The sequence below is a fragment of the Malaya genurostris genome, chromosome 3 (genome assembly GCF_030247185.1).
Source record: "Malaya genurostris strain Urasoe2022 chromosome 3, Malgen_1.1, whole genome shotgun sequence".
NCBI classification, from domain to species: Eukaryota; Metazoa; Arthropoda; class Insecta; order Diptera; family Culicidae; genus Malaya; species Malaya genurostris.
This window is the reverse complement of record NC_080572.1, coordinates 201,145,050-201,169,404: the sequence shown is the minus strand read 5'-3', so window position 1 is coordinate 201,169,404 and position 24,355 is coordinate 201,145,050. Positions and strand designations below refer to the sequence as shown.

The window sequence follows — 24,355 nt, the reverse complement described above, 5'->3', positions numbered from 1 at the left end:
AAATGAATCGTCGCAAAAAATATGGGATTTTGTTGATAATATGTTAAACTTTCTTGGCGATGTTCGAAGGCAACAATTTATTTTTCTCAACATTATTCAGAAATATGACATCTCAGGTTCGTGAATCCGATTATTGGTTTGTGGTATATACATAACTGTAATATTTATTTTAATTAGTGTTACGAATGGAATGATCAAAAATTTTTACGTTGAAATATCAGGTCAAATTTGTTAACAGATGTTTTTTTTTCGAATTTTCAACAGCTAACCGTTTGGTAATTGAATTGATTGCAGATCGTTCGGTGGTAAAAATGTAAGCGGGGAACAGAGTAGAGTTTACTCGGTTTTCAAAATCAACATTACTCACCTTTTGACATATGAATTTGAGTAAGGAAAAGTGAGTACAAATTTATTACTTTTGAGTAATATTGAACGAGCGTGTCTCATTTGTCAAACAAAAAGAAAATAGATAATACGAAAAATTTTTTTTGATTTTGTAGCAAAATTTGATTCACAGTTTATTCTCATTTATTGGTAAGTTTAACCCAAACCCGATTGTGCGCATTTAAATTCTACATGAGCATTAACAGCAAGCGAAAGTAACACAATGCGTTAGTTTCAGCGCAGAATGATTCAATTCATAATATTGATATCGCTCTGCATGCTGGTGCTTAGCGTGGACCGAGCAGATGCGTCCGGTTTAGGCTTTGCAGATACGGTAGCACTAATTCTCGGCCTTGCTATAGGAACCGTCGGAATATTGGCCTGCTTGGGACGCTACGCTCGTCGATTACGAGCCGGTCTATATTAAGAACGATCAACAGATTTCAGATTTAGGCTAGGAAAATTCATGGAATTTAATAATTTTTAAGATATCGGAATAAAATGAGCTATTTGCGAATAATAACAAAATCTGTGCTCAGCCAAAGAACCCGAAAGACTATTGTGCCAGTAAGGCATTATTCTCTGGAAGCATCCCTGACTGGTTTATGGACCACGGTTTCCTGCAGCACCCCGGTAGCCTATGTCCAACAAGGATTGGTCGGCATTCATGATCTCTCGACACTACCATGGTGGGCTTCGATTGTAGTTTCCACAGTTCTGGTTAGGTCTTTCATAACGTTGCCATTGGCTATCTATCAAAATAAAATCATTGCTCGCTTAGAAAAGATCACAATCGAAATGTCAGATATAGTGAAAGAACTTAAACGAGAGACTGCTATGGCTATTAAGAAATTCGGTTGGACAGAACAGGAGACAAAAATAATGTACAATCATTCGGTATGTTTACATTTTCCTTATGTTAATAAAATAGTCTAATAATTATGTTCTTTTTAACGATAGTTGAACAAACAATGGAACAATCTGATCGTTCGGGAAAACTGCCACCCAGCGAAAACGATGATCGTGCTGTGGGGTCAAATTCCATTATGGATCATAATGTCTGTATCGATAAGAAATATGGTCCATATGCTCCCAGATCCCAGTTCAATCGATGCCCAGATCGTCTTCGCTGAGCTGACACTGGGTGGATTCGGTTGGATACCAAATTTAACCGTGGTTGATCAATCATGGATATTACCAGTGGCGATGGGGGTGATAAACTTTTCCATTATTGAGGTAAATATTCACCCGAGCTTTGAGATTATGTAAAAAACGGCAAGACTTGTATAAATTTTTCTTTTGACATGATCAAATTGGTAACGATTTGATTATAGCAGATCGAAATATTCTACAATTGTCATTGAATTCCGGATAGAATCTTTAACAATCAAATTTTACCTTTGCAGATTCAGAACGCATCCAGGACAAAGACACCCTCAAAACTTCAAAAAACATTCACCAATTTATATCGCATCCTCAGTGTTTTGATGATTCCCATAGCTGCCACAGTTCCTTCGGTAATGTATTTAACACAATATATAAACTATACTAAATTAGTGAGTTTTTTGCAGTGCCTCTGCCTGTATTGGGTAACATCGAGTGCCTATGGATTGGGTCAAAATTTGCTACTGGTGTCGCCTCGATTCAAGAGGCTGGTCGGAGTTCCGCACGTTCCTTCGGAAATTGCTCATCCTTATCAACACATCAAAACAAGTCTCGCAAGTAAGTACAGCTCTTTGCTAGCTAAAATACGACTAAGTTCAAGATAAATATACATTGTCAGTTTTGTTTTGTATAATAAAAACGTATTTGTTAAAAATGGTAACAGTATATCTTCTAAGTTACTAAGAGTATTGAATATTAAGGTACTATGATGATGTTCTACACCCCGTACATATGCAATGATTGCTTAAGCTTTTGCTCGATCCAGTCCAAATAGTGAGACACCTTGACGTACACTCCTGGCTTATTGACATAGCCACAATGAAAGCCCCAGGATATTATTCCATACAGCGTGTGGCCGCCTGAAAAGAAATTAGATACATTATTATTGTTATTAATGATGACACGCCATTGTTAATGATAAATAGATCTTCTATATATACGATTCGTAAGTTGTCAAGTGTTCTCGTTTCGCGTACTCAACCTAAGCGCACAGAATCGATGAATTTGGACCAAAAAGTAAAACAAAGTCTATAACATTTCTTCTATGGATTAAAAGCATTCAGTTACAACATACTTCGCAGTCGTTTCGTGTCGTACAGATTATATTGATACTAAGAACCCTTCCAGGCTCAAACAAATGACAACAGCTATCAAGCCAGATAAAACAGCTAAAGGTTCTTGGGTCCGCTTTGAAGCAACCACTAAATATGCACAGAAAGAAAACCCCACCGCGAGTTCAAGGCGATTTTTTATTGACGCCGCATAAAAAAGTGACGAAAAGAATTGAACAGAACAAAGCAAATTATTATTATCCCTAGATTGACAAGTTGTTGACAACGTGAATCTCAAAATATTGTAGTAGTGTTCAGTTTCAAAACAATCTGACAATAGATATGTTTTCGAATGATTAAACCGCATCATAACTCACTTAGTGTTGTGATAATGACTTATCTCTTGTCATTACATTGTACCATTTTTTTCATAGGGCTAATTTTTGATACAAATTTATGTAGATCTAAAAATTTCCAGATACATTCGAGTAATTAATAAACTTGTTTTAATCCACCTAGTCTCATATTACTCATATGTTCGTATATATTATTAGATTTTATAAAAATGTTTTCATCGGATAATGAATGAAAACAAGGCAGTTCGTTTCGCTGTAAAATAGCAGAAACTTTTCCATTTGTAAAAAGTATTGAGCAAGATTTAGAAAAAAAATTCTATTCGCATCAAATATTTTCGAAACCTAAACTTGCAGCTATAATGCATTTGAAATTGACATTTGCAGCTTTTAAACGAGCCCAAATAAGGCGCCTGTATCAATAGCCTTTTCATTACATTGCTGTTTACTCGGCTTAAAATTAACGAATTGCGAGATAATCAAAGCAATTATCTGCTCTTTGGGCATAAAAAACAATATTGCGTTACGTTGTTACGATGGTTCTAGCAGTTTGCACACTGATATCATGATATTTCCTACTGATTGGATAAGAGATGCTTAGGAAAAAGTCCTGGGAATTGGATAATATTCCAATTCATATTGACCATCTCAACGGCATGAGATGATCAGTATGAATTGGTCACTATTACTGGCGAAACCAAATAGGAATTGAACACTATTACCGGCCGACTTTCTCTTTATCGTTCTTCGGGATGGATAAAAACAAGAAAGCAAAATGCTGATGTTTCACCTACTTTACGGAAGGACTATGCCTCAGCATACTCTCATAGGTTAACACCACGAGATAGCGTGATGTTGATTCTTTCGCCATATCCCATGTATTTAAAAAAAATGTTTGACGGATTTATCAATTTACTTGAGTTTGAACGAACACAGATGTTTAGAACTTTACCGATATGAGTAAAAAATAACTATTCGGGTTTTGTCATTGAAAGTATGATTTAAGGTTTTCTAATACATATCTCAGGAAAGCAATCGTTGTTGTAAAACCTAAAAGCAGTTTAATCCGCTACTGCTTGATGAATTTTTAAGAAGAGCTCATTAAAACAACCTACCAAACAAACAGATATTTCTTTTTTGAGTTGTAAATTGTCCCTCCCTATATACTTGAAAATCATGTAATTTGGAATTATCAGTTAAAACCATCGGTATGCCACATCTCTTGTTGTGGGACTTCAAAATATAGTCTCGTTTATTTCTTCTACTCTCCGGGACATCTACCAATGATTTGTATAAAATAATAATGAAAACAAAATAAATCTTAGTTTTTATAAAATATGTTTAGGGGTATCATATGTGATCTCTCAAAGTATCATTTAAATGGGTTTATTTGTTAAAGAATAGTATGTTATTGATAAAGTGACGAAAAATTTCATTTTATAATAACTTTAGCAGAGATGGCATTTCACTAGAGTGATACACCAGGGCGTAGGTTTCAATTATACTCTGCGGATACATTTGCTCCGCTCCACACAAAGAGGAAAGCGCACTTCTTAGTGTCCAGACAGACAGCCTTTTGATGCGTGCTTGTGTTGAAAGAAGCTGGTGCAAGAGAATAACATTCTCTTCGCACGAATCGCTCTCACGTGCTCTCGACTAAATACACCCAAGTGATTACTGGCGCGTGATGGTGAGCGAACACTTCTGTGAATTTCAATTAATAGAGAGTAGATCTGGCCTTGCTATGAAAAATTTGCAATGAAAACCGAAAACTTAACGATAAATTTGCCGATTTTGCGTGCCCACGCTTCTTCTACGCAAACCATACACCAGAGTGCTCACCGGCGTGTACACCTCTGTGAAAGTATCTGCATCCACCTCAGAGAATTTATTAGCTAATGCTCTAGCACTTTGGTGCGATTCAGTGGAGGAGGTAAAAGGAAATAAACAAACGCACTCATGATGCGTGCACACTTTATACAACAGTGGTGTATATATGTGAAAGAGAAGAGCTCTCGTTGAAGTTGTCAGTGCGAGGGGAGAAATTTTGCTTGCTCTTCGTCACACAGAGGAGATGGACATCTCTGAACTTTAGTAATTTTTTTCTAAATACTTCTTTCCGAAAGTCTTTTTATTGATGAAATAGAACCAAATGATTAGCACTGGAACCAAAAATAGACATTTTTGCTTTTCTCATATAGAAAAGTTTTGCAATCACTGTGAAAACCGACTTTTGACCCGAGGCCCGGAGGGTCGAGTGTCATATACCATTCTACTCAGTTCGTCGAGTACGCAAAATGACGGTATGTGTGTGTGTGTGTGTGTGTGTGTGTGTGTGCGCGCGTGTGTGTGTATGTATGTATGTATGTAACATTTTTTTGCACTCACTTTTCTCGGAGATGGCAGAACCGATTTTCATGAACGTAAATTTAAATAAAAGGTCTTGCAACCCCACACAAAGTTCCTGAATTTTATTCGAATCCGTCTTCCGGTTCCGGAATTACAGGGTGATTTTTGTAAAAAAATGAAAATAAGTGCACTTTCTTTTCTCAGAGACGGCTGAACCGATTCTTACAAACTTAGATTCAAATGAAAGGTACAATTGTCCTACACAAAGTTCCTGAATTTTATTTTGATTCGACTTCCGGTTCCGGAGTTACAGGGTGATTAGTGAAAAAAGTCTAACTTTAAATTACTTCCTCACTTTTCTCAGAGATGGCGTGACCGATTTCAACAAACTTAGATTCATATGAAACTGCTAAATTTCATCCGGATCCAACTTCCGGTATTATATGGTGAAGTGTGTTAAAAATTGGATACCGTCACTTGAAGCAGCGAAACAAAACACGTAAAAAAATTCTTAACTTGCCTCGAAACTATTCCAATCGGTAGCAATTGTCAATAGACAACATAACAACCCGATTCCGGCTATGCTGGTTCTCGGTTTCTGATTCCGGATTAGCTTTCTTGTTTGTTCTTGAGTTTTTGATGAATTACCGAAGATTGTAGCCATAGACTCAAAAATGGATCCCAGTCACTTTTCTCGAACCAACTTCGACTATACCGGTTCCCAGATTTCGGTTTCGGAAGTACCTCTTTTCGTTCCTCAGAGATGACCTAACCGACCTGAGTACTGTTTCACTCTGTAGGTTATACTAGTTTATGGACAAACCTTGTTTCTTTTTGGAATCAAAGGAAATTATTTTGAAGAATATCACGCATTTATATATAAGAATATGTGAGATATGAGAAAGGCATCATTACACCACTAGGTGGATTAAAACAGAGTTTTCCGGGTGATTGTACGGACTCTGACCCAAATAGAAGAAATTACTAAAATTCTCAGCAGGATAAAAAACATCTGTGTCAACTTAAAACAGTACCTACTCTTTTTGTTATCGTTTCGTGCCTAAGAAAAACTTTTACAGGAAACCTAATGTGAAAATGTGCAATTATGTTATAGCGATACAAAGATTCTTATACGATTCTTTCTGCGGAACGGGACGTGGCCGCCATAACGTGATCTATGACCATATTATAGCTTTCAAGTAAACTCAGGTTTGTCAAAATTGGTTGAGTTATTCCTGAGGGAATTGCACGGATAGCAAAATTCGCGACTTGTCGGTTACGTCACTTATAATATTACATCTCCGAAAGTGTTTGCTATAACCCCGTCTGAACTTGAGCAAGCAAGTTACGTATCACACTCCAGAATGAAAGTAGATCAACCGATATGAACCTTAACCATTTTCCGTAGCAAATGGTAATACTATAGTTGAAATAATAAACAATTAGGATGCGCGAGTCTGTTTACCTTTGTTTGGTAATTTAAAATGGTTTGATACTACACGTGTTTTATCTTTTAAACATAATAGTTATAAGGAATCAACTATTTTGTCTAAATCTTATTCATTCGTTTATACTGTAGCAATCAATTTCGATTAGAAAAATTTAAGGAAATATTTATTTGATCCACCATAGCGTTTAAATGTTCAGTTACCACGAATAAGAACTGTAAATCAAGACTATGGCAGTCTATGAGTTTTGTGGTGAATCCGAGCATCTTGAAATCGGATGCTACCATTACTTAAATTGATACTATAAATGTCCTCCCCTCGTGACACTTTTGGAGTGCGCAGTAGTATATACGACCCCTAGCAACAACAAGTGTTGAACTAATATTCCTTCCCAGTCGGATAAAGTGTTACAATATATCCCCCTTAAGAAAACATTGAGATATTTCTAAATGTACTGAATTGTCCGATGACGAGCCGATTGATGCGTTACGATCGGGCCGATATCATGCTGAATCGGTCCGATGATCGAACCAATGTGGGTCGACTAAATCCACCGAGTTCCTATTCCTTAGGCTATCTATATTCGGGAGTGGCCGACACCGGTACTGATCAAACAACTCTGGGGTTACCAGAAGATGTACATTGAAGGATGATTTGGCAGTCCCAGGTCTGATCATGTAGAAATTCCTCTGTACAATTTCATTTAATCCCGATCAGTAACGGAGTAGCAACCAAGGGTGGTTGCTCAAGCTCTAGCTATGTCGCGAAGCTCAAGCACATTTATCTACTACGACTCGATAATGGCACAAAACTTGCAGTGAAGAAACTCATAAACAATCTGATTAAAGCTAACATGTTCAATGGAAACTGTAAGCAAGTAGATGTTTTAATTCGAAGAATTTCGATGATCCACAATGGCTGTTCGAGTTTAAACGTCTTTCAATTTGACTTTCTTCTACAATGACAAATTTCCGACATTTGCACGTTTTCTGTCCAACTTCATCGTTTGTTTACACTATGAATTACAAAACCTAACCATAGTGTATCGCAAGGCATTACTATAAACATTATTACCGAGTACCTTCGAAATGTCGCGAATCATAACCGTTTACTTACGATCGTTAGTGCACACCAATGGTCCACCGGAGTCACCCTCGCAAGCATCAACGCCACCATCCAATGCTCCAGCACAAAACATCCCCTCGGTTACATTATTGCCGTAAACTTCCGGTTGATTGCAAACCGTATCCGCAAGCAGCGGCACTTTGGCAGCTCGCAGTTCCAAAGAGTGAACTAGAAATGCAAATAAGTTATTTTCCTGAAGTTATTTCAATTTCAATATAGATGTTACCTGAAGACCCAGATTGTGTGGAACCCCATCCGGAAATGGTACAGTTCATACCCTCTTGGTATGGTTGGCTTTTTGCTGGCAGACAAACCGGTTGAACGAATTCGTTGAATCTGATAGGCGTTTTCAGTAAAACTACAGCGATGTCATTGTTCATGTGGTGACCAACTCTGAAATTCTCGTGAATGTAGTAGTCCTCTATGAAAATGTCGATTTCTGCTTGCTCTAAAGCTTCCGTATTGTAGTCTCCTATACGAATCATGTAGGCTCCCTTCGGATATCCGATCAGACAATGGGCGGCTGTAAGAATGTGGTATTTCGAAATTAGAACGGCACCACACCAGTGTACTGATTTGCCTTGCTTCTTGGCTCTTAGCGCAGCTTGCCACGGATGATGCCCATAGACTGTCTCTCCGCCATGAACAACTCGTGAACCGTACGATGGTCTTACAGCTTTCGGATCAACTTGGATCTTACCGCAACTATCCGGATAAATTTTACTCGATTTCTCCACGTAATCAAATTTCAAGGATTTGCCGATCGAACGAAGCTGTGCCGGAGTAGGTCTGCTGTACTGTGGTGTGCCACACTTAACTCCGACATCTTCGGGGTGCCCACAGTTATGTTCTCCCCAATGCCAATGAATACAGTCATCGATCGAACTCTCGTTGCCGTTGCACACAACCTGATCCAACCAGATTTGGCCCGTTCCTGGTTTGTATTTATTTTTTCGTACTTCTGCTGTTCCGTTTAATCCGAGCTGTCGACAAACCACACGAGCTTCCCGAATGCCAAAGTCATCATCGCAAATGGTTCCCCAAATTCCACGATACTTCACTTCAACCCGTCCCTCCGCACTGCTTGGTCCATCAATTAAACGCATTTCCAACGGAGCCTGAAATTAGCGATTAAAAAAGTAAAAGATATAAGCAAGTACCTTAATCAAACACACTTACATTGCAGTGCAGTACACTTTCATCTGATCCATCCGCACAATCCATCACGTTATCGCATAGAAAACCAACAGGAACACATTCGGCGGAAGTATCACATAACCAGTAATCGTTCGGACATGTCATCACAGGGGTTTTACAAATCACACCCATAATTTCTTCAGCATTACAATCATGTACTCCCCAGCCAGAGAAAGCACATTCTTGCAGCGAACTCTCATTCCCAGTGCATCGAACTTCATCCATGATGAACACCGGATTGCTACCATTCATCATTTCTACATTCGGTGGATAGAAGGAGTTAGGTTTCAATTCCAGGGCACCCTGTTGGAAACCAAGCTCACGGCACAGTACATTGGCAGCCTCAATGCTGAAATTGTCATCGCATACATAACCCCACTTATCGAACACTTTCACTTCAACGCGACCTTGATGTTTGTTCGACAAGCGAACCTCGTACCCGATATGGCTGCAGTTCCGTTCATCAGCACGCGTTCCGCAGTCATCTATTCCATTGCACACACTGGACTGTTCGATACACTTTCGATTTCCGCAGATAAATTTGTCCTTGCAAGGATCGACGGTTGTCGTCGATGGTCTCTGGGTGGTCGTGAGGCTTGCCGCGCTAGCGATCAATGGTCGCCACTGCGGGGAGTCTTCACCGAAACGGCTTCTTATGGCTGGTGTGGTAGACCTTGGGCGATACATCGGGTAGAATTGTTGGGGTTGCTGCTGCTGCTGGGAAGTAAACGGTGGAGAGGCATGCTGTCGATTGAAACTAGAATGCTGTTGTGGTCGAGAACCGAATGGTGCTGGAGGTCGATAGGTGGGTAGACCGTAGAACGGAGATTGGTATCCGTTTAACTGTGAATTAATTTCCGCTGGGTTTGTTATGTAGGAGGACAATTTATCCGCGGGTTTTGGAGTCTGGTGTAATCCAAGTACTTGGAGTTCAGCGACATCACTTCGGATTACTGGATTCACTTTTGGTGTTGTGCTTGGTTCCATGATCGAGTTAATTTTAGTCATGTTGAGTTCTACGTTGTTATTAGACATGTAGGGTCTTAACAACATTTTAAGAGCGTCACTAATTGGAAGTTTAGAAGTGTCGTGCAGTTCCGTTGGATTAGGCGATGCGTTTGAACGCTGAACGGGGCTTTGGTCATATTCTTTGTTGTTCGGAATGCTTCGTGGTGTAGTGGTCGATGGCGGTGGCACATATACAGGGCGAATTTCACTTGCTGCAAATTGAGGATAGTTTGGTCTAGGAACCTGCAGTGGAATGTTCGGCTTTGTCGTCGGTATTACTTCGTCGTCGTCCGCATTAAACCGAACATCTAAATCGTAAGTTACATTCTCAACATCAATTTCTTCAGCATCCACGTTGGTTTTCGGAGGTGATCCCGGAATTATCAAATTTTGATAACGGTTGCAATCGACATTGTGAATGTGATCGCAAACGAATATTCGTGGATTGAAGGCAGTTCCTGGACCACAATCTTGAATGACGGTTGCTCCCGCATTACAGTTCAAGAACTTTCTACAGTCGGTAGGATGTTCTCTCAGCCCTATTACATCCGGTGGGCATCGTATTTGAGTGATACCATAATCCTCCTGTGTGTAGGCAGCCAGATGGGGCTTGTTCGCTTGGTTCAAACGACCCAGCTCACTATAAGTATTCATAGTATTGGAAGTTAAACAGTTAACTTTAGACGGGTGGTCGCATTGCCGAGTATCAGGGTTGAACAAAGTGCCGGGAGCACAGCTCTGAATGTAGCCACGACCTTTCCAGCAATTCAGAAACTGTCTACAATCCATTATGTAAACAAAGTGTCCTGATTGCAGAGGTGGACATTGCAGTCCGTTGAATCTTTCGTCATCGACCGTTTTGCTACTTCTGAGTTTGACATTGCTAGCATCCAGGATAGCATTTTCATTGCCGTATTCGCCGTTATTTGGTGGTTGAACCTTCGACCAAGGACTTGGTCGTTGGTCATTTACCGAAGTTGTCGATGTTGTGGGAACTGGTGTAATTGGCGTGTTTACTGTTTTTTGATAGGGGGAAGGGTGATAATTCAGGCTGTAATCGCTACGAGCGTAGTTCGGTTCGAATGCACGAGCTTTGTGGGTGTGGACTTTACTATAATCGCTATGAACTTGCGGCATCATGTGGACGTTTGGTCCAGAACTGGTACGGGGGTCATAAATCTGTCACGTGATGAATGAAAAGAAAACAAACGTTATTTATTTTTGCTTTATTACTCTTCTCGAAAAACTACTGACATTAGCATAGAAATGAGTCGGGAACGAAACGTGAAGAAATTTGTGAATGATTGACCCTCACCGCAAACTGGATAGTCAAAAGTAAAACCAAATAATCGTTCTGTCAACGTTGTCTTTATTTTTTTTCAAAGTTGATTTATTTTATTTACGGAAATATGATCAAAAATTCTTTTGACTTCAATTCTATTTTTGTTACTCTTTGTTTTTTTACAAAAGAAGTAAAAGAAAGAGCCAATAAATAAAGCCGGACTAAAATTAAATTAGCACGCTCAAAAAGTGACAGGATTGGATGTTTATATTTCTTCAGTTCGAACCTCGAACCTTCTTTTTGAATGCAGCCCACCAGCACCCGGGCGCAAAGTTTTTAGGGGGCGGAAAACCAAACCTTTTATTTTTGCTCGTCCATATCATCTTTCCGGAGATAGAGCTCAGCTTGTTTTTGCTCACTAAACCAACGATGGGGGCGGCAATGTTTATTTTGCCCGGGAGCCATATTTCCTCGGTACGCCACTGCCTTCACAGTGGAAATGGAAATATAATTAGCGCATTTGATAGATGTCCTTGACTGCGACGCCGTTTCGTCGAAGTCGCTGCTTTGAAATAGCGCAATATTTTTCGATCGGTCGAAATTTCGCCAACGCCGAGGATGTCTTAGTTTGGAGACAATATTGATCTAGTTCACAGTATACCGCTCCAGAACCTCTTCGGAGTAGTGTTATACTATACTTGCGGATGAACGGCAATGCACGCTTTTCAGGCATTCTTCTACGTAAACTCAGGATGTCATGTGACGAATAGTTCCGTTTTCAGGCCACAATCGCGAATCGCTTGCGAAATCATGGTCTTCTTCACAAACTTGAAGACAAACACGAACCTTAATCTTTCCGGCACATTCCAACGTCCCGTAACGGTGAAAAAGATTTGATCGGGAAGCTGCTTAAAATCGAGTTTTATGTATGTTTCGTCATCTATCAAATTGCAGTTCTTGAGTTTCGTCAAAACACGGTCGTACAAGAGCCTTGTACGATTTTTCGCCACTGAATTCTGCTTCATATGCAGGTTCGAATGTTTATTGGCTTTGTACGTCTTGCATCCTTCCCTGGCGAGAACGGTCCGCACAGTCGAAAAAGTCCATCGAAAGACCAGGGTTGGCTTCAACGCACTTCAACTCTTTGTTGCGCAGCTGACGATCCTTGATTTCAGTTATTTAGTAGGTCAGCTGATTCTTTTTCACACCTAGGAGTTCATGTAGGTTTTGACTACTTCGATCAAACTTGCACCAGTTGTTATCCAGGGGCTGGGGTCCACTAGGAGATTGATAGTACATATTATCTTCCTCCGGATGCCGTGTGGAATCCGGCTGAAAAAAATGAGCCAAGAATTGATCCACTGGGTTCTTGCTTCCATGTCGTAAAAGACGACAATTGCAGGAGTTACTTTTTCCTTTCAGTTATCAGATGTTTTTCAATGTTTCACATCTGATTACTCCATTTTACTAAATTATCTCTTCATTGAACTCCATTCAACTTACCAATTTCCGGTTAGCTTCGAGGAAAGTATGTTTTCTTCTTCCATGTCAGTGCATGTCTTTCAAGATTATAAATTGGATGATAAAAATCAACTATTGTGCAAATTCATTAATATTACAAAGTTAATAACATATACCGACATGTTTCATAAATATTTGTTTGTATGATAAATTAATAATTTTTTCTTGGTAGCCGGCTGCCCAGATCAACCAATATAACCAATTAATAATTTTAATAAATAATTTAAATAACGAAGCGGTAATAATAAACAATCAAGTCGCGCGTGAAATCTGTTGACCTGGTGATTTGAAATGATTTTACAAAAACTTTTTAGAATATGTCACAACAATGAATCAACTATTTTGTCTAAATACTATTCACTCGTTTATTTTGTAGCAAATAATTCCATTTATAAAAAATAAGGAAGTTTTTATTCGTTACGCGATAGTATTCCAAATTGTCCTTTAGTTTTCACGAATAAGAGCTGTGAATCAAGACTTCCCGGGACTTCAATATAGGATATGGTTGAAACGTTCACTCGGGAAGTCAGTGAGTTTAGTGGTGCATCCGAGCAGCTTGAAACCGGAACATACTGAGTCGCGCGCGAATATCAAGGAGAACGTGCCATTTGAGCCAATTTGTTCTGAACATCCCTTCCCATTCCTTAGACGATCTACGTTCGGGCCTGGCCGGCGCCGGTACTGATCATTGAATTCTGGGATTACCAGAAGATGTACATTGAAGGATGATTTACCAGTCCCAGGTCGGATCCTCTAGAAACTCCCTGTACAATTTCAGCTCATCCCGATCAGTAACGAAGTAGCAACCAGGGGTGGTCGCTCAAGCTCAAGCTCAAACTTGCACCAGTTGTTATCTATAGAAGTGTAAACAACTCATTGTCAATGATTTTTGATTCCCAACACTAGAAGGTCGTCGCTAGAAAAGTGCCAACGAGGGGCGCATCAATTTAATTTAAGTATAGCTTTATATAGGGGAAGCTGTTCGGTTGCCGGCACCCCACCGTAACTTTTGACAGAAAGCAGATAGCGTCATTCCGACAAATGTCATGTGTGTATGTGTGTAATAGCAGCACGTTCTTTTGTGCCAAATACCAAAGCAAACACACGCTTGTACTTTTTGCTGCGCTCAAAACAAATTTTAATTGCATGAAAATAAACACAAAAGTTTTTTAGGATTTTTTTTATAGTATCATAAATTGAGAAGCACCAATCGAAAAGGTGAGTGGATTGAATATTTTTGAAATGAAATCGATCTGTTTCGTGATTTAATACCGGATACTATCAAAATTTTCGCAACCAAAGATTTATTTTGTCATTTTCAAAATGTCTACCGATTCCGGTTACCGGCACCCCAATATGTTCGGTTATGCATGACTGCTGTCGAGACAAAGCAAAACAAAGTTTTGGTCGAATATCTAGCTGCTCATACAGCAGATGCTTCGGCTAAGAAAAAACGTGGAAGACCGGCCAAATCAACACCAAAGGTGCCACCATCCAAATTATCGGCCACGAGAGCCAATGCGAATTCACCATCAGATAATGGAGACTTTCGATCAAAACGCTTCCAAAAAGAAAAAAAATCTGTTTTTTCTTTGAATAACTTCAGTCTTTACTTATATTGTTCCATTTTTAGTGAAATTTCTTGGGGTGCCGGTAACCGAACACCTTTTTTGAAATGGCCAAAATTTATCACTTTACTAAATTGATAATAATTTTTTTTCAATCGGTTGAATCAACTTAGTTTCTTATTCAGTTGTTAGCTAGGAACTTTAGCTTTCCATTGATGTATAGATGTCCGCATAATGTGCACTTAATCATAAGTTATAAGCTTAAAAAAAAGGGTGCCGGTAACCGAACACTCTTCCCTGCATAACTGTGTTCAGATTTGAGCACCCGAGTGATCGTCTATCATCTTGGAAAAATATAAATCAATCGAAATTCCCAGAATTTTTAAACTGACAGATAATTCGCATTACATGAGAATCTCGGTATCATAGGAATGATAAGTTTTCGAGATTTTCGTCATACGGGGAAGGAGGAATAGCCGAAACGAGATGTTGCAAGTAATGTTCAGTTATTTATGGTATATATTATAATCAGATTTAGAACATAAAATACAAATTCGATTGTTAAAACTTCCGATGATGTCATTAACACAACAGGATGAATGGAATTTTAATGTCAACATTCTCAAACTCATCAGCTGTCGTGAACATTTGCGCGGTGGAAAATTAAAATACGACTTCAATAAAAGTAAAGGTTCATTTTAAAAAATGTGTCAGAATCCATGCAGTGAATTATGTTAGCTGTACGGGGATCGTTGGCCCGCAAAAGTACTCTGGTAAACCGGGGAAAAATAATCGACACAAACTTGAACATAGATTCTCCGGTGGAATTCTTATCGCGTAAAATCGCCGCCAGGCAATAATGCGGAATTTTAGAATGGAAATACATGTTGATTTAAGGTAAAAGATACTTTAATCAAAGTAGTTGCCTTCGAAAGCTATGCATTTTTTCATATTTTCATCAACTCACGAATAATGTTCATCGTTCGAAATGATCCAGTTGGGAAGTCATCAATGAAAACAAATGATAGTCGGAAGAGCCCAAGTCAGCGGAATATGGTGGGTGAGACAAAAGTACCCAGCTTAGTTCAGAAATGATGTTTTTATCGCTTTCGCTGAGTGTACAGCTACGATGTCGTGCTGCAAAATGACTTTCTCATGTCCTGTGTAACATTCTGGTCGTTTTTCGAACAATACTTGATTCAATTTCATTATTTGCTGTTAATATTTACAGTTTCCCCTGGTTTGTGCAGCCCGTAGTACAAGACACTTTTTTCATCCCACCAAATGCACGGTATCGTTTTCTTTCCGAATAGGTTTTGGTTACTCAACATAAATCCATTTCTCATCTCTCGTCACAATCTTGTCTAGAAAATTGTTTGCATCATGCCGAGAAAGTAAAATATTATCCGCCAGTTTTCGTTTCTGCTGTTGTCTATCATTCAGCTCAAATGGATCCCATTTCAATACCATCTGCATCCTTCTCATCACGTGTAGACGATCAGCAACGGCTAGGCGACTAACGTTTAGAATCTCCGCCATTTGTTCTAGAGATGGGGTATTGTCTTCATTGCAGTTGTTTACGATCTTTCCGTGGTCGATACTGACAAATTCATTTGAAAAATCAGGTTGCCGCACAAAGAAATTTTTTTGATCGAAAAAAGTGAAAACTTTCCCGCGATATTATCACTACTATACATTTGTAACGCATGCATTATCATAGTTCATTTGATGTAACTGCACAATATTCTTTAAAGATAATCTAAGATAATTGATCCGATTTCGTCTTGGGTTGGTGAGAAAGCTATTAAATAATCTTAAATCACATTCGTATTGTTCGTTCCGAAGAAATAATCGTATGAAAGACGTAACCGACAAAGAACTTGGCTCAAAGATGGTTGAACCGATTTCGACAAGCTTCTGGAAGTCACAATATGGCCATTGATCAAGTGTAGTTCGGTCATGGCGAACACTTCCGCTTCCGGAGTTATAACCGAGTAAGTGACGCAAACGACGAACCATACTCTATTCCATCCGCCCAATATTATCGAGTACGGTCCAACCGATTTCAACCAACGAGGCTTGTTTAAAAGCTGCAAAGAGATCAATTATTCAGTTCAATCTCTGTCATGGAAGAGACTGATATGTTGTCGTACTAGCGTCGTCCGTGCTTGTGAAATACAAACACGCGTAATTAGTGGAGATGGACAATTCGCTCCTGAGATGTTCCAGTGAGTCGAATCATTAAAGTTAGCTGACATTTCACCACTCTTTTCAATAGAATCGCAGCTCACTAGCTCAGTCATTTACTACTCAGCTCGCAGCATTATGAATAGAAGAAAATGCTACGAATTTAAATAATTTTTGGCTGTTGAAAAGCAAATTCTAAACGAGAAGAATTAGGTGTACCAACTTTCATTCGTTCTTCCAAACAAGCACCTGGGTAGGTGTAAATAGCAAACAAAGATCAAAATAATAACAAATTTTACCATCATAGCTTGGTTTGATGTTTTTGTGCTATCATAGCGATACTTGATATTTTCTTGATATTTCATCCAAGGAATCAAGAATCCAAGGAATATCTGTATAGCATCAAAATTAGTTACTATATGTTATTTCGTTATTGATGAGTTATTCCAATTTTATTAGGTAATTTTTTTCGTGGAAAAATATTGTGAAATAAATCGGTGAAGAGGTACGAATTAAAGCAGTATAGTTAGAGTAGAAGTGTTTCTTGACCCCAACGTTTGATTTTTTTTTAATTTTTTTAAGTTCTGGTGGTTGTTCAATGTGAAAACTACGATTTTTCACGAAAAAAATCCGCCCATTTGTTACTATAAAACCTCCCCAAAGTAACAACAAACGAAAATAAGATATGGTCATTGAAAAATCTTACCAGTCAGGGATGCCATTTTTGCAGATTTTCAACAAATGTGGCATAATTATTTTGACAAGCAGATTTTTGCTAGTATGGTAGACTGTTATGACATCAAATGAAGATAAATCAAAAAGGCGCGTAGTACCTATTAACCTTCAGTTCAATCTAAATGAGTTGATGAGATAATACTTCGAATCGATTTACTTTTGTGAACTACTTGATTCGTAGTTGCTCACCAATATGAGCTGTTTCGCACACATATAGTAATTAGTTTTCTCTTCCATTTCAAATATTCTAGTAAATCTTATTTTGGAAAATCAAACATGGATTATCGCACTATCGCACCATTATCATGAATAGTTTGGAGCATATGCAAAGAAAATTATGTTGTTACATTCAGTACAACAGGACATCTTTCCGATCAAATGCTACCCATTCTCTCCGATGATCGAATAGAGTATCGTGTTTTAGTTTCGTTTGCTACTTTTTATTTCCTTGCTGAAATCATCACGTCTGGAGCTAGACTATTGAATACGCATATACTTCTGATTTGAGAAATTGAATTCCAGCACACTATCACAGATCGTTTCCTAAGTGTTATACAGTATCAATAGTTCTCCGTTCGAAGAAAATAGAAATGGCATTAAGGTCAACTTCAAGTTATCATTTTACACATGTTGTTACGAAACATGTTTCTTGTTTAGATTTGCCATTGTGCGAAGCAAACAGTATACTACAGCTTTGCTAGGACGAAACACAGAAACACCGCGATAATGATTCATTCTCTATTCGTCGTCAATGAAAACGAACCAAAGGTTATTTGGCACACTTCTATTGCAAATGATCGGTCCAATAATTATGCTCACTACTAGTTTCAACAGACGTGGTAATCACTTTTGCGTAAACATGTCCTATTCGTTATTCTTCTACGCTTCATCTGAAAACATTTCTGTGTTTACTTTTCTTTTCATTCAAAATTGATAACGTCCTCACTGTCATATCTCTTGTTATACTGAATCTAGTTTTTTTTCTGTTAGCACGTTTGAATCCTGCCATTTTAACTTACACCATACACTTCCTGAGCAAGGACCATGACAAACAGTGTCCAGGTAAGCCATTGGCCCTGGGTCTTCATCCTCGAGAGGAACACGCGTGTTTTTTGTGGGCGCCAAAATAACAAAACGTTCAAACAGTAGCTCGTACTGTGAAAAACACATCCACTACGATCGGATTCGCAAAGCACTATGATTGGGACCAGTGAGTGCCTGGAACATTCAACATCGGCAGACACCCATTCAGCGGGCTGCTGCGGTGGTATACGGCACTGTACGATCATCTTAGCTCTGTTCGTGTTATCAATTTCTTCCGAGTATCATCCGCTTATCAATTTACTGACAACAACGATGCCGCTGAGCCTGCCGTCCCTGTTGTTGCCTTCGGCGTCATCAGAAGGGGGAAATTCTAGAATCGACAAAAGCGGACTGTGTCATCCCAACGAGCTAGATTACATCTTACTCTACATTTCTTTTTCGACGAAGCTACATCTCAGCTGGAACTTGGCTTCACTCATCATTTCTGGCTGGCGATATGTTGATACATACATTGCTAACAGTTGCGATTGCTCTATGATGCATACACATTACCGAATGATGGATTTCTTGGGGATAGCCCTACTGACGTCATCCTACATACCGTGGTACCAGCATCGAACGCCTAAGGCAGTGGTGTCATGAGATTGAGTTTGATAATTGGTTTTGGAACCACTGGCGCATCGATTCGCTCGAGCAAAGGACCGGCTGTGAACGGAAAAATTGTCACGATGTTAACGACCGCTTGCAGTTTAGTTAAACTCAATTAGTATTAATTGATTCTATCGCTTTGCTGGTCCGTCATCGTTAGAAGGTTCCCGCAATTCTATTCTTATGTGGGGAAATTTGTTTGCCTACATAACATCATATTGAATTTGATTCTAGGTCGACTTTTTAGTTCATTGTTTTCAAATTTTAATAGGATGCATCTTATTTTACTAGAATCACGAGAATGTTATTCCCAGATCATCAGGCTGGACCTAAAACAATTTCTCTTCTTGGCAAAAGCACCATCTACCGGTGTTTCTGCTTAACAACATGGTCATCACTTTATGAGTGCTTCATTCATTGAATATCTGAACGTAAACATTATTTCTGGATTGTTTTGATGGTTTATTTTTTTTTTTCATAAATACGTTTATTTCTTAAGGCAGTTTACATAAGTTTTTCTTCGCCGTAGCATCACTTTTACATAAAATTCTTATCCTTATTTAATTCTAACATAGTCACAACGATTTGAATTTATTAAAACATATTCCTCTTATTACTGATTGAAATCTACTCGGAAATATTATTTGAACCAAACGATTACCTTCTATAAATTATAAAATAAGCTGTTATTTTCAGACATTTTGTTGATAATTTCATAAACTGTTTCGAGTTTGTTTGTATCATTACATAATTTTTATTCTAATTTAGCTATTGGTTGAACTCATGGACGCAGCTGGAATCAGAACTAAGTCTTAAAAGGGGCCTTTATTAAATTGAAATTCCAATTTTCTTTATGAAATGATAAATAAATTTCATGTATGAAAGGTCACGACAAGCAAGAATGTCTCGAACTGGGACATTGGATAGTCTACCTTGGGTACGCAAAGAATTTATTAGTTGAGATCTGACATCACGATACTCCACGCATGTCCAAACGACATGATCAATATCCCGATAACCTTCGCCACAAGCACAATGATTAGTCTCGGAGAGCCCAATTCGAAGGAGATGTGCGTCTAACGTGTAGTGATTGGACATGAGTCTGAACATCACACGAATGAAATCCCTACTCACATCCAGTCCCCTGAACCATGCCTTTGTCGATATTTTCGGAATAATTGAGTGCATCCACCGACCCAGATCATCTTTATCCCAAGAAGCTTGCCAGCTAGCAAGTGTTCTTTGGCGAGACGAGCTATAGAATTCGTTGAAAGCAATCGGTCTCTCATAAATTTCACCCTCAATAGCACCACGTTTGGCTAAAATGTCGGCTCTTTCATTGCCAGGAATGGAGCAATGAGCCGGGACCCAGACTATAGTGATTAGATAATTATTGTTCAATATGTCGTTCAGGCACTGTTTTATTTTGCCCAGGAAAAACGGTTCAGTCTTGCCAGTCATGTTTGAGCGAATGGCTTCAATTGCACTCAGACTATCTGTGAAGAGGAAATAATGGTTTGGAGATAATGTGACGATTACACTCAAACTATAATGAACTGCTGCTAGCTCTGCTATATAAACAGATGAAGGTTCTTGAAGCCTAAATGAGGCCGAAACATTATTGTTGAACATACCAAACCCTGTCGCTTCTTCAATTCGCGATCCGTCCGTGTAAAACATTTTCACAGAGTCAATATGCCTGAACTTACTTGAAAATATTTTTGAGATTTCCGCCGAGCGTAGATGATCCGGGATTCCACGCACTCCGCGCTGCATGGATGTATTGAAAAATAAAGTTGAGTCAGGGGCACTTAGGATGCTGACACGGATAGGAATATATCTTGATGGGTTGATTTCCTGTGACATGTGATTAAAATATACTGTCATGAATTTTGTTTGAGATCGAAGCTCGACTAGTCGTTCGAAATTATTAATTACCATGGGATTCAGCACCCCACATCTTATTAGCAGGCGTGATGAGAGCTCCCAAAATCGATCTTTTAATGGAAGAACTCCCGCCAGAACTTCAAGACTCATTGTATGTGTCGAATGCATGCAGCCTAAGGCAATTCGCAAACAACAGTACTGAATTCGCTCAAGTTTGATAATATGAGAGTTTGCAGCGGAACGAAAACAAACGCATCCATATTCCATCACTGAAAGTATCGTTGTTTGATACAATTTTATTAGATCTTGCGGATGAGCACCCCACCAAGATCCTGTTATTGTTCGAAGAAAATTTACTCTTTGTTGGCATTTCGTTATCAGATACCTAATGTGTCCTCCCCACGTGCATTTGGAATCGAACCACACCCCGAGGTATTTAAAAGTTAAAACCTGTTGGATCGTTCTTCCCATCATATGGAGCTGAAGCTGCGCGGGATCATGCTTCCTTGAAAAGACGACTAACTCTGTTTTCTCCGCAGAGAATTCGATACCAAGATGAACAGCCCAAACGGACAAGTTATCTAAGGTATCTTGCAATGGTTTATGCAGATCAATAGCTTTGGGTCCAGTAACTGAAACTACGCCATCATCTGCCAATTGTCTTAGTGTACATGGGGTTACGAGACAGCTGTCAAGCGGACTGAGGCATGAGCCTTGCGGGAGACCCATGTAACTAATTCTGAGTGTTGCCAAATCGCCATGTGAAAAATGCATGCGTTTCTCTGACAAAAGGTTGTGTAAATAATTATTTATAACCGTTGGGAGTCCATGTTGGTGGAGCTTGTCTGATTTTGATGGTTTATATTGTACTTCAAATAGAAAGTATCAAAAGTTACCGTTTTCGGTTTTAGTTTCAATGATATGGCGAATTTTTTTATCAAACAAATACTGCATTCGAAGGAAATGTTCATCAAAATCTATTAAATCCGGATATTTTTTTGACTCCCAGTGAATAAATGAAAACATATAAGCTAGGGTTTTGCAGAGTTGGTTTATTCAATTTCCACTCATAGAATAAAGGCCAGCACCTTGGATGTAACGTTACCTATCAACCCTTGTGCAACACTTGCGCTAAGTTTCTTATACACTTTCTTCTACACTGACAAAAATCGTGTTTTACACTCAATTTTGCCGCATTTGATTTGACACTTAAGTTGCAAAATTATTCAAATGAAATCACATTGAAACGTATAGATTGTACACTTTCATTCCATCTTCTAAACAGCAGATCGATTGAAATTGTATAACATGTAGTATTCAATTGATTGGTTGGGCACCTACAGTTGAAATGTCAGACAAGTGCATATTAACTGATTGAAATACTTAGATTTTTGTTGATTTTGCACTTAACTCTTATGTAGAAAACTTTTTCTTATTCAATGTATGGAAACTTGTTATTAAAATGTCATCATTTAAATTTAAATGTGAAACAATTTGCTAAAAATAGTTCATTGCATTGAATTATTCAATCCGATTCAATTTTATGTTCTATATATTGTGAAATTCATCCGCAATTTAATGAACGTACTTACTGTGTGAAAAATATTCTAAGACTTTTGATGGAAAATTTGATTCATATATTCACGAAGTTTTGTGCAGCCATTTGTTCAACCTTTTTTTTATTATATATTTAACATTTAATATTGCCGCAATCGTCGAAGAAAATAAAAATAATTGAAATGACATATAAACATCACTATGATGACACTTCAAACTAACATGTAATGTCATTGATTTATGTCATAAAATTACACACTTTAAGTCTTATGTTCGAATCATTCGATATTAATATGCTCACAGATAAGATTCAAATGTAATGACATCCGCTCTTTTCATATGACGACACACTTTAAATTTATGCGTTAAGTTTTTAAAATACAAATGAAGCGTAATTGAATTCTTAGTGCGCCTAGGCACTAGTGTATTTATAGAAACACATAAACACATATTGATTTGTAGCAGTGCACTCTTTCTTCAAATCCTGATTGTTTTTCAAGTCCTTCTCTGTTTTCCAGAGGTTGCCTTTCGTATTCGCCCAGAGATTTTGCCTCCATCACTCGTTTCGCGTAGTGGCACGATGTCAGATCCAACTATAACAAAGTGTAGCTATCTATCTGTCTGTCTGTCCGAGTTGATAGTTTAATGTATAGGATACTGGTCTTACAAGCCAGTTGTCATATGTCCGAGCCCCGACCTGGAAGGATTCTTAGTGCCAGTATGATCGTAGCACCAGCCAAGCAATAATTCTGTTACCCTTAAGAAACGAATGCGAAGTCTGTTGAAACAGAACGGTAAAATTCCACGGAAGGAATGTAATACCGAGACTTGGCTTTCAAAGCGTCTGCTTTACCTCGAAGACATGAAGTTCAGTACACTTAATTGTTTGTTGGACAAAATCGACGAAAGAATCGGATGGTTCGGATTTCGTTTGATGAAATCTCTTTCTTGCGTTCCACAACCGCGCTCATTACAACGAGACAAACATTACTCTTTAAACTAGTTTTTCCAAAAATTTCAATTATTTTCACCCCATGAAATAAAAAGTTATACCTTCTGATTAAAATTGACCCGGACTGAATAAAAAACGTGCTTAATCCACCTAGCAGTGAAATGATACCCTTTTTATCAATCAGCATGTGTTTTTCGCGTGAATATTCTTCGTCGTTTTAAATGAACTGTTATTAAAATTTTGGAACTGCAAGACGAATCGAAGATAGAAATTGTATGAAACCTTAAAACTATTTTGTATTGTCATCTTCTATGATGGTTTGGATTTTAAAAACTCATCACCCTGTAATTTTAAAATTGGAAATCAGAATCGAAAAAAAAATCACCATAAGTTTATTTTAATTTGAATTTTTATTTATAAAATTTGTTTTCACCTTTTTTAGTTTATCTATTTCCGATACTTTCGGAAAGGGAAATCGGAGCCGAAGTCAGTTAAATTCACCTAATGGACTGTTAACCATTTCATTACATTCGAAATTTTTGAAAATCAGTGTAGCCATCTTAGAGAAATCGTAGTGCGTTCCAAATAATTTTTTTGGGTACCATCCATCATGGAATTGAAAACCGAATACCGGTAAAACTGAAATAAGTTCATTTGGGCGTCGACTCTCAAAATCTGTGAACTCGATAAACCCGATAAATTTATGTTAAAGTTTTACACTAATCAGCCTGTATCTCCTCATCCGAAAGTCGGATCTGATTAAAAACAAGCAGTTTTTATGGGACCTTAAGACCCTTTATATGAATGCTAGATGGACGAAATCGGTTCAGAGATCTACTAGCAAAATGAGTGACATTACTTTAATTTTATTACATATATCATCCTGTATTTCCG

General features: G+C 38.4%; 2 protein-coding genes across 3 annotated transcripts; one reads left to right on the top strand and one right to left on the bottom strand.

Annotated features, from left to right (window-relative positions):
* The first annotated feature begins 440 nt into the window (after positions 1 to 440).
* Positions 441 to 2,209, top strand: LOC131435376 (cytochrome c oxidase assembly protein COX18, mitochondrial). Of its 2 annotated transcripts, none has more exons than XM_058603189.1 (5): positions 441 to 534; positions 617 to 1,281; positions 1,345 to 1,620; positions 1,791 to 1,901; positions 1,956 to 2,209. In XM_058603189.1, exons 2-5 carry the CDS (start codon positions 886 to 888, stop codon positions 2,151 to 2,153), a joined length of 981 nt encoding a protein of 326 aa, XP_058459172.1. In that variant the 5' UTR covers positions 441 to 534; positions 617 to 885; the 3' UTR covers positions 2,154 to 2,209. The 2 variants fall into 2 exon arrangements, with proteins under 2 accessions (XP_058459172.1, XP_058459173.1); XM_058603190.1 differs by having other exon boundaries at positions 459 to 534; positions 747 to 1,281.
* LOC131435375 (uncharacterized) lies at positions 2,193 to 18,579 on the bottom strand. Its single transcript, XM_058603188.1, has 5 exons — positions 18,393 to 18,579; positions 9,055 to 11,259; positions 8,102 to 8,993; positions 7,867 to 8,043; positions 2,193 to 2,408 (listed from the first exon to the last, which is right to left on the bottom strand). Exons 1-5 carry the CDS (start codon positions 18,459 to 18,461, stop codon positions 2,266 to 2,268), a joined length of 3,486 nt encoding a protein of 1,161 aa, XP_058459171.1. The 5' UTR covers positions 18,462 to 18,579; the 3' UTR covers positions 2,193 to 2,265.
* Between the last annotated feature and the right edge of the window lie 5,776 nt (positions 18,580 to 24,355).